The 10,125-nt window shown below is 46.7% G+C and overlaps 2 protein-coding genes across 2 annotated transcripts; one reads left to right on the top strand and one right to left on the bottom strand.

Annotated features, from left to right (window-relative positions):
• The first annotated feature begins 6 nt into the window (after positions 1 to 6).
• CCDC84 (coiled-coil domain containing 84) lies at positions 7 to 8,509 on the top strand. Its single transcript, XM_014538961.1, has 10 exons — positions 7 to 73; positions 441 to 539; positions 4,159 to 4,225; positions 4,287 to 4,349; positions 4,676 to 4,740; positions 5,781 to 5,886; positions 6,875 to 6,905; positions 7,932 to 8,021; positions 8,103 to 8,235; positions 8,330 to 8,509. The coding sequence occupies exons 2-10, from the start codon at positions 499 to 501 to the stop codon at positions 8,391 to 8,393; spliced, it is 660 nt and encodes a 219-aa protein (XP_014394447.1). The 5' UTR covers positions 7 to 73; positions 441 to 498; the 3' UTR covers positions 8,394 to 8,509.
• RPS25 (ribosomal protein S25) lies at positions 8,496 to 10,124 on the bottom strand (the record flags this gene model as incomplete). The annotated part of the gene is made up of 4 exons (XM_014539932.1): positions 8,496 to 8,522; positions 8,622 to 8,723; positions 9,271 to 9,454; positions 9,948 to 10,124. Coding segments are annotated over 3 exons (456 nt in total), but the record flags the coding sequence as incomplete, so codon positions are not given.
• Between the last annotated feature and the right edge of the window lies 1 nt (position 10,125).

The raw sequence follows: 10,125 nt of genomic DNA, 5'->3' as shown, positions 1-10,125 counted from the left end.
GTGAGGTGCGCACACACCTCAGCCACGGGAGCCTGACGGTGCTGCACGGGGGGCTGCTGGAGCACCTGGCCAGGTGAGGTCCGGCCGGGGGCCTCCGCGGGCCTGTCCGCCTGCACACGTGGGAGGAGGATCCGACCCGGGGGATGGATAGCCACCCTTAGAGGTAGCCTCCCCTAGGCTAGGGCTGCAGGGCCCCAGCGGTGTGGGGGGTCTCGCTGGGAAAGCCAGCAGGGCGGCCAGCTCGAAGTCACCTCCCGTCACTCACCTCCTCGGGTTCTCGCATTGTTATTTGAGGACGGAGACCGGACAGCTAGAAGATGTGACTATTTCCCTGCCAGCCTTGCCAGATGTCAGCTGGCATTACTTACCTAGCGCCTGGCAAATATCTGAGCAATAGTCTATAATATATCATTGAGATTATCCATATTCTCTATTCCCAGCCCAGAGCATAAGAAAGCAACAAACCGATTCTGGTGGGAGAACAAGGCTGAGTTTCAGATGAAAGAGAAGTTTCTCATCTCCCCTCAAGAGTATGCACAGTAAGTCGCTGCTTATGAAGGATGAAGTGGCAGAATGTGAATTCTCTGGGTCTGTGTCAAGTACTAGAGCTTCCTCTTAGTTGGAAAGTTTAGTAAAGAATGTATAAGTGTCCGTTGTCTTCAAAGGACTCATTACTCTAGGTACTATATTGGACACAAAAGAAATAAGACACGTCTTTGAGAGGTTTATAATCTAGTTGGGGATGGGATTTAGCAAATAGAGAATAGGTAGTAAAGGTTGACTCTAATCAATTACTTAAGTGTGGCACAATGAATACAAGTGCCCACCCAGTACCCACTCTTAATAGTTTTAGACCCTCTCGGCCTCTGGAGGACCCTTAGAAACGGAGGTGCGGGAAACTGGTCAGCCCAGAGGGAGTGTGAGTGCTGGCTGCCTCCAGGAAAGGTCACAGGCAGCCGCACGACACCACTTGTATTGGGACCATATTGAGATTATGAATGTGGAGCCCTTACAGAAAAACTCATGATATCTCTTGGTATCTATTATTCCTTTCTACTCAGTGTGAAGGATAATGAGGGAATGATCAGAAATGCTTAAATCCACCTTAGCTGGTTTGGCTCCGTGGATAGAGCGTCCGCCTGAAGGGTCCTGGGTTCAATTCCAGTCAAGGGCACATGCCCAGGTTTTGGGCAGGATCCCCAGTAGGGGACGTGCAGGAGACAGCCAATCAATGATTCTCTCTCATCATTGATGTTTCTCTCTCCCTCTCCCTTCTCTGAAATCAATTAAAAAATATATTAAATAAATAAATAAATAAAATAAAGACCCAACACTTAAACAAAAAGAAAGAAATGCTTAAATCCCACTACCTGCTTTCACACCTGTGGCTCAGACTAGGAGATGGGAATCTGAGGCCAAAAAGCACTCACGTCTCATTACCCAGCCACATAGGGTTTTTGAAGGACAGTTAAGCAGAAAAGTTTATGATTGAGAATTATGAGGACAGACTCTTGGAATTTATTTAAATACTAGAGGCCTGGTGCACAGGATTCATGCACTGGTGAGGGGCGTGGCCTGCAGGGATCGGAGGCTGTGGGAGCACACTGACCTCCAGGGGGCAGCCCCTGCATTAATTGTCTGCCCCCTGGTGGTCAGTGCATCATAGCAACTGGTCGACTGGTTGTTCTGGTCGTTCTGCCATTCAGTAGCTGGGCTTTTATTATATAGGAGGATAGTTTTGACTTTTAACTGTATAAATTTTGTTGTTAATCCTCACTTGATATTTTTTGCATTGCTTTTCAAAGAGAGTGGGAGGGAGGGAGAGAGAGAAACATGGATGGCACATCAACTGTTGCCTCCCACACGTGCTCCACCAGAGGGCAGGGAGTGAACCCCCAACCCAGGCACATGCCCTCGACTGGGAATACAACCTGCAACTCCAGTGCATGGGCTGATGCTCCAACACTGTACCACACCAGCCAGGGCTAATCTTATACATTTTAAGACCACACATAAGACCAGACAAGGCCGAGCCTGACTGACCAGTAATGATAAAATGAGCCGCTTTTAGGTTTAGACAGTTTATTACTTACATAGAGAGCAAAGGGAGTAAGCCCAAAGTGCCAGCCTCCCAGGTCCTTGTCCAGCTTGCCAGAAAGGACCACACTGAAACAGAAAGGGCTGGGGGACCTCAGCATGAATGTGGGGAGTGGCTGGGAGCCAGGTGTCGGCTGAAGGTGCAGCTGCATGGCTCTCAGGTTGCAGCTCTGCTCTGAGAGGGCAGGGCAGAAAGCCTGGACCTCATCAGAACCTCATCGGAACCTGGGGGTTGGTGAGAAACTGTCTCATGGCAGCCTCCCAGGGAAGAGAGGGTGGAGATGGCCTCAGTGCCTTCCAGGCCTCCTGAACTCTTGTGTTCTGGGATCACACAGGCATTCAGTCAAGGCTGACAAACGGCAGTTTAAGGCTTTGCCTGTGCGACTACATGCAGGGCTGCTAGGGCACCGTGGGAGAGCTTTCCCCCACAAATTAAAATTTCATTTAGAGCCCTGGCCTGTTTTCTCAGTGGTTAGAGCGTTGGCCCGCACACCAAAGAGTCACGGGTTCGATTTTTGGTCAAGGGCATGTACCTTGGTTGCATGTTCCTGAGCCCCAGTGGGGGTATGTTGTGGGGGGCAGTCTGTTGATGTGTCTCTCTCACGTTGATGTTTTTGTCTCCCTCCTCCCTCCCTCCCACTCTCTAGAAATCAATGGAAAAAATATACTTGGGTGAGGATTTAAATTTTTTTTTTTCAGTTAGAAAACAGATCCTAAAATTGATTGCAAAGACAAATTTCCCTAATTATAAATCAAATTGATAACAATCACAAAAGAATAAGAATTCAAGTAACTTTTAAAAAAATACATATTTTTATTGATTTCAGAGAGAAAGGGAGAGGGAGAGATAGAAACATTAATGATGAGAATCATTGGTTGGCTCCTCCTGCACACCCCCTACTGAGGATTGAGCCCACAACCTGGGCATATGCCCTTGCTCGGAATCAAACCTGGGACCCTTCAGTCCACAGGCGGGACTATCCACTGAAACAAACCGGCTAGGGCTCAAGTAACTTTTGTACACAACATTCTGACTGTACATCTTAGAAGGATATTTTCTAAGGACTAAAGAACTGAAAAGAAATCTTGAGCTGTGCTTAGTTTTACTGTTAATAGTAATATTGGTGTTCTGATACTTTTGTGTGTGTGTTGTAGGATAAAGTAACTTTAAATACAGTTTACCCTTGAACATGGGTTTGGACTGCATGGGTCCACTTATACACGTTTTCAGTGGACCAGCGCAGATCAAACCCATGCTGTTCAAGAGCCAACTCCCCAGTTGCGAGTGCGTATGCTGAGGGCCAACTGTAGTCATACCTGGATTTCAACTGTGCAGGAGTTGGTGCCCTAACCCCCATGTTGTTCAATAGTAAACTGTCTATTGATGTTGTTGGGAGCTGGGGATTTCAGTATGGCAGAAGAAAGAGACCAGTAGGATGGAGGGATTTGGTTGGGAGGTATCAGTATGAATTTTCATTTAAGGAAATCGGAGCTCTGTCCTCTGAAAGAGCTGTAGGTGACACCTGTGGAGCAGTAAGAACTTGACTAACACTCAGCTCTTTGTTTGTAAATATGACTTTCCACTGCAAGAAACCAGATCTCATTGGAGAACAGTTGATTTCAGGCTGGAGCAGGGAAAGTACATGGTGAGCCATGGAGTGGTCCAGAGGACAAGAGCTGGTTTGAAGAGGGTCTCAATAGCCACATATGGGATAATTTGAATATCAAAGAGTAATTGATTTTCATAAATGTGGTAATGGTTTCATGGTTCCATAGATGCCCTCAGGAGATGAATGCTGAAGTATTTAGAGTTGTCTCATGATGTCTAAAATCCATTTTTGCTTTGGCAAAAAAGAAATGTGTATATAAAAGAGAAGTGGAGCCAGCATGAAAAAATGTTAACAGTGAGTCTGGATGAGAAGTGCACAGGTGTTCATTGTACTATTTTCTTTCTGTGAGTTTGAAATTACTAAAAATTTAAAGAAAACATTATCTACTGAGGATCTTTTCACAATTGGCAGGGCCTGAGGTTCTGGGCTGACTTGCCCTTTTTCTTTTTAGATTCAAGAAATCCATGGTAAAAGGTTTGGATTCCTATGAGGAAAAAGAGGACGAGGTGATCAAAGAGGTAAGTTAAAGGGACCCAGCCCCATGATCTTGTACCCATCTAAGCAACCTCTCTCCCACAGATGGCAGCTCATATTCGAGAGGTGGAGCACAGCCGGCAGGAGGTGGTTCGGTCCATCTTAGAGGTTGGTTTCCCTTGGAGAAGCCAGAGCAGTATCCAAATCCACTAATTCCTGGTTCTCCCAGGTCCAGCATTTCACCTATCAGCTCTAAAACTCATGGACTCCATGCTTCACCTGCTCTGGTTGAATTCCCTTACCTGTCCGCTAGGGGTCAGGCCTTATCAGTGGAGAAGATGTGGGGAGGCCTGGGAGACGGAGGGGGAGGGGGAGTTTGCAAGATGGGCAGTACCCTCCATATGCCAATTTGTTTCCTGCTGGAGGGTGGGAGCATGGCCTAGGTAGACTCTTAAGCATCCTAGACACATTTATTTTTCCTGAATCAAACTCAGTCTCAGGCAGTGCCAGACCCAGAAGAGGGCTCTTCGGCACCTGGAAGCTGGAAAGGGACAACCAGGTAAGATTGGAGGGGAATCTTGTTGAGAGTTTTGTCCTGTTAGACTCTATAACTTTTATATATATATATATATATGTACGAGTAGCCCAGTGCACGAAATTCGTGTGGGGGGTGGGGGGTGGGAAGATCCCTCAGCCCAACCTGCACCCTCTGTCATGTTCCGGGACCCCGGCCACTCAGGGCCTAGGCGCAGGCCTACAGGCTTGAGGCGGCCTGGCTCCTGAGGCCCCATTTTTATCAAGAGAACAAAGTTGGCATTAGTTACAGCCCTCACCAAACCCAGTACAGTGCGTCTGTGCGTACAACTGCCTTGTTCATGTGCTTGCTTCGCCCTACTGAATTACTAACATCTTGAGCACATAGCTCTGTCTTATCCTGCTTCACCTTCAGTGCCTGGCCTGGTGCCAGGGACTTGGGAGTGTTTGCTGAGTGAGTGAATAAATGAGTAAGTGAATGAGTGAGTAAGTGAATGAGCAAGCGGCTACGGGGTGGGAACTTCTGCCATGGCGACGCAGCAGTTCCCGCCCTGCTCCCTGTGACCCAGGCCCCCAGCCACTCCTTCAGCAGAGGCCAGGGCAGGCGGGAAGCTTGGCTTCCTCCATAGGTCGCCTGGGGCAACCCAAGCCTCCAGCTGCCTCCATCGTTGGGCTAATTTGCATATCGCTCCGATTGGCTGGTGGGCATGGCTTGAGCGTAGTGAAGGGACGACTGATTTGCATGTTTCTCTTTTATTATATAGGATTATTGATTTCAGAGAGGGAGAGGGAGAAAGAGGTAGAAACATCAATGAGAGAATCAGTGATGATTGGCTGCCTCCTGCACGATCCCTTCTGCGGATCAAGCCCGCAACCTGGGCATGTGCCTTTGATTGGAATCAAACCTGGGACCCTTCAGTCCACAAGCTGATGGTCTATCGAGCCAAACCAGCTAGGGCACCATTCTGTAACTTTTGGCTGGGATATGGGAACAAATCGCATCTTTGCTGTCCTCATGATCAAGGACCTCATTTGCCAGCCTGGCTCCTGTTTTGTCTTTTTCAGTCAAATAACCTCCACCTCACAGTGGCCCTCATACTTGGACCTGCCACCTGCCCCAGAACTTGACTGGATGGAGACAGGACAACCTCTGACATTCATTGGTCATCAGGTACAATGGACAAGCAAGCCAGGAAAGCACAGATGCCCCTCAGCTCCCAAGACACCCATCTCTCCCAGGTTTCCTACCCAGTCTGCGCTGCAGGGTTTTCTTGCCGCATTGTTTTCTAGTAGTGTTTCTCACCCTCCATCCACACCTGTTGTCCCCACCACCACTTAGGAGTACCAACACCCAACTTATATCATCTGGAGAAGCCACTGGTCCAGTTTATTACCTTCCCAGGTGTCCCACAGGCATCTGTAATTAACCCCCTCCTGCATTTCCAATAGGCTTAGATGCAGATCCTCTCCCCTCCATCTTCCAATCCTATCAAGTATGTCCATTTGACCTCAGTACATTGTTGGTCTCTTGAAATAGTTCCTAGCCCTCCCCCCTGCATTCCTGTTTCCGACACACAAAATCATCGCATCACCTGCTGTCTTGTCTTTTCTAATTTCAGAGAGGAAGGGAGAGGGACAGAGATAGAAACATCAATGATGAGAGAGAATCATGGATCGGCTGCCTCCTGCACACCCCATACTGGGGATGGAGCCCACAACCCAAGCATGTGTCCTGACTGGGAATCAAACGAGTGACCTGGTCAATGCTCAGCCTCTGAGCCACACCAGCCAGGTCTTTACTCCAGCTGTATTATGCTCTTCCCTTTGTGTGCATGCAGTTGCTGTTGCCTTAAACATGCTTTCTTTTCCTCATCACCTAGTTACCTCCAGGTTTTAGCTCAAATGTCACACTTCCTGGAAGGCTTATCTGAAGTCATCTCGTATAAATGGACGTAGTACCATGTAAAAGTCTGTGAATGTAACTTGTGCTTATTCTCTTTCCCAACATGTATGTTGAGAAAAGGGTTTTGTTTACCTGGCATATAGCAGGCACATCTTCTCTACCTCCTACAAAGTTTGCCCTTTCTCTAGCTGTGAGTATCCTATTATCTCTTGGCTTTCTATATCTAGGGTGTTTTTTTTTCCACTTCCAACTACAGGACACACCAGGACTTGGTAACATCCACTCAGGTAAGTGTTTCTCAAACTGTAAGAGGTAATTTTTTTAAAAAACAAAATTGAGTGGCTTCTTGGCCTTCTGGCTAAGATCAAGTGTAATAACTGTGTTTTTCTTGAGAAACATCGATTTGTTGTTCCTTATGCATTCATTTGTTGATTCTTATATGTGCCCCAACTGGGATGGAATCCGCAACCTAACCAACTGAGCTACCCTGCCAGGGCATAGTATCTATTGTCGACCAGTTTAATACAGATACATCCTTTATCTGACCTTTATCTGAGGACAATATATCAGATGGACTTTTGGAGCAGGGAGATGGAATAGGAACTTGCTCCATCCACTCCATGCATCAGCCTGGTATTGCACCAGGAACGGTCCACCAGGAGAAATAAAGTTAAGATAAAGCACTAACTGCAATCTAGCTCTCCATCAATAGGTAAAGGGAGAAAGATGTGATGTGTGTATCAGCAATAAAAACGAAAGCTTGCCATTTGGACCTAGAGAATATTATGCTGAGTGAAATAAGTCAGAAAATGACAACTACCATACAATCTCATTTATATGTGGAATCTGAAAAAAACAAGACAGAAACAGACCCACATAGAGAACAAGCTGATGATTTCCAAAGGGTATGGGGGTCAGGATGGGAATGAAAAGAAAAAGAAAACCATCTGATGAAGGGCTTGGGTCCTGAATATATCAAGAACTCAAAACTCAGTAAAGGCATATAAAAAGATGTTGTTCAGAATGGCTACATGAAAGACTGGGCATGTACTGGAAGAACTTACTCATTGCTGGTGCAATGTAAAATGGCACAACCACTTTGGAAAACAGTCAAGCAATTCCTTAAAGTTAAACATGTTATGATCCAGCCATTCCAAGAGTAAAGAAAGGCTTATACACAAATGGTCATAGTAGCCCCAAATTGAAAACAATATGCCTCAACAAATGGAAAGTGGAGTAGTCCTCAACAACAAAAGAAGTGTTGGTACATGCAGCACAGGTCATTCTCAAAGTAACTAACAGGTCTTTTCCAGGTGCCACACCGCCCTGGATGGCCCAAGATGAGGAACACAGCTCTGGGAACCAACAAATAGGACCTTCCTATGAAGAATTTCTTAAAGAAAGTGAGCAAACTAACTCAAGAATGGCAGTGGGGGCTCTTTAAATCTTCCTACTCAAATAAAATCATTTACTTATCATTATAGAGGAAAAACAGAAATTGAAGAAACTCCCTCCAGACAGAGTTGGGGCCAACTTTGACCACAGCTCCAGCACCAGTGCAGGCTGGCTGCCCTCTTTTGGCAGGGTCTGGAACAATGGACGTCGCTGGCAATCCAGGTTTGGGTCCAGGGTCAGGACCCCAACCCACCACCACCACCACCCCTTTGGAAATGTCATCCTTTTGCCCTGTTAACCCTTCATTTCCTTTCAGGCATCAATTCAAAACTGAAGCTGCAACAAGGAACAAACAGCAGTCAAAGAAAATGGTTTCATAAGGCTTAGAAGCCATGTCAGCAAATCCAGCCCCGCCTGCTACCTTTTGTGACTGCCTCGCTTAGGAAAAAGACATACCCACTTACTGATTTAATAAAGGTTTATTTTTCAAAATGTACAGCTGGTGAGATCTGTAAAAAAAAAAAAAATTAAATTAAAAAGCATTAGTCTACGGCCTTATAAAGAGGACACATACTTCCTGCACCGTGAGCCCCTGGATTCTTGCTCACCTGTTGTTCATGCATCTTCTCCAGCAGCCGGGGCGTCCCCACCTTTGGTGTTTCTGGTGTAAATCACTTGAGCTCTGTGCTTTGAGACTAGTTTAATAAGTCCTAAGGAGAAAGAACAAGGCTTTCATATAGCAATGCTGTTATACCCCTTCCTAAAACAGAATTGCTGAATTTGAGCATGAATTTAGTAACAGACATGCCTACATTCTGGGTGATAACCTAATTAGGGACCCACCATCTGCTCAAGATGGCCACCCTCACAGCACTTCTTCCATATCAGGCACTACACATAGTGCCACCAAACTGCCTCGAGGGCCAGAGCACAAAAATGACATGTCAGAATCATATTAATAACCACCACTGGTTAGCCTAAGCCTTTTTTTTTTTTAATTCCAGTTAAAAGATTTAAGGTGGCTAACATGGTCATGACAATTTACTGTGCAGCCCAGCCGCTGTGGTTGAACATCGACCTATAAACCAGGAGGTCACCTGCCTGGGTTGTGGGCTCCATCCCTAGTGTGGGGTGTGCAGGAGGCAGCCCATCAATGATTCTCATCATTGACGTTTCTATCTCTCCTCTCTCAAATCAATAAAAATATATTTTAAAAATAATGTGCAAAACCACTTCAGTGCAATATTCCCCTCTCACCTTTACTAAGGAGTTCCTGAAGGGCTGCCCTGGCCAAGGAGCCGCGAATCTTCAGCCTCTCGGAGACCACAGCTGGGGTTATGAGCTTGTAGTTGGGAACCTCCTTACAGAGCTTGTCGTATGTGGCTTTGTCAAACAAGACCAGGTTATTGAGCTTGTCCCGAACTTTGCCTTTGGACCACTTCTGCTCACAAAAACAAAAAGGAAGGAAGGGTAAGTGCTCCTGATAGAATCCCCCTGGCTCTCCCAGACAACCCCTGTATTGGCAGGGCTGAGAGGGTAACGGGACTGAGGTTCCTGGGCCTGGAAATTCAGAATATGCAGAAACTCTACAAAGTAATATTCAAATAATTAGCCAGGATATAAGGTAAAAGAGACCCTGGTAACCTTTAATGGCATCACATAAATTAGACTTTGGGGTATAGGTTAAGTCCCACTGGACTCTTCAGAATGTTACACGCGAGGCACCAGAACAAATGTCTTTAAGCACATTTGTTGAATTTCCAAGTAGCATGCACCACACCCCGTTCTTCAAATGAGGAGGAAAAGCGAGGATGGCGGCAGGCGCCTCAGCTCTAGCAGTCTGACTCTACACCCCACAATGCTAAACGCCATCTGCTACGGCCATCTGGGACGGGCGCCCGTTTCCCTTACTCTTAAGAGGGGCTCACTCCTACCTTCTTTTTGGCCTTGCCCCCCGACTTGTTCACGGGGTCCTTGTCTTTCTTGGCCGACTTTCCAGCATCTTTCTTCTTCTTGTCGTCCTTGGGCGGCTGTTGAAGAAAAATGGGGATACTGCCGGCTACTAGCGCGGCCCAGACCCCCACTACCGCACCCGATCCGGCCCGGCCCGGT

Source organism: Myotis brandtii, unplaced genomic scaffold (assembly GCF_000412655.1).
Source record: "Myotis brandtii unplaced genomic scaffold, ASM41265v1 scaffold105, whole genome shotgun sequence".
NCBI classification, from domain to species: domain Eukaryota; kingdom Metazoa; phylum Chordata; class Mammalia; order Chiroptera; family Vespertilionidae; genus Myotis; species Myotis brandtii.
The sequence above is the reverse complement of the archived record's forward strand: the minus strand, read 5'-3'. Positions and strand labels throughout refer to the sequence as shown.

What these genes read in the sequence shown, in the direction of transcription:
- CCDC84 (XM_014538961.1), top strand. Translation starts at nt 499, where the DNA reads ATGAAAGAGAAGTTTCTCATCTCCCCTCAAGAGTATGCACA. An exon ending in TCCCCTCAAGAGTATGCACA is followed by an intron (nt 540 to 4,158) that starts GTAAGTCGCTGC and finishes TTTTCTTTTTAG; the next exon opens with ATTCAAGAAATCCATGGTAA. An exon ending in AGCTGGAAAGGGACAACCAG is followed by an intron (nt 4,741 to 5,780) that starts GTAAGATTGGAG and finishes TGTCTTTTTCAG; the next exon opens with TCAAATAACCTCCACCTCAC.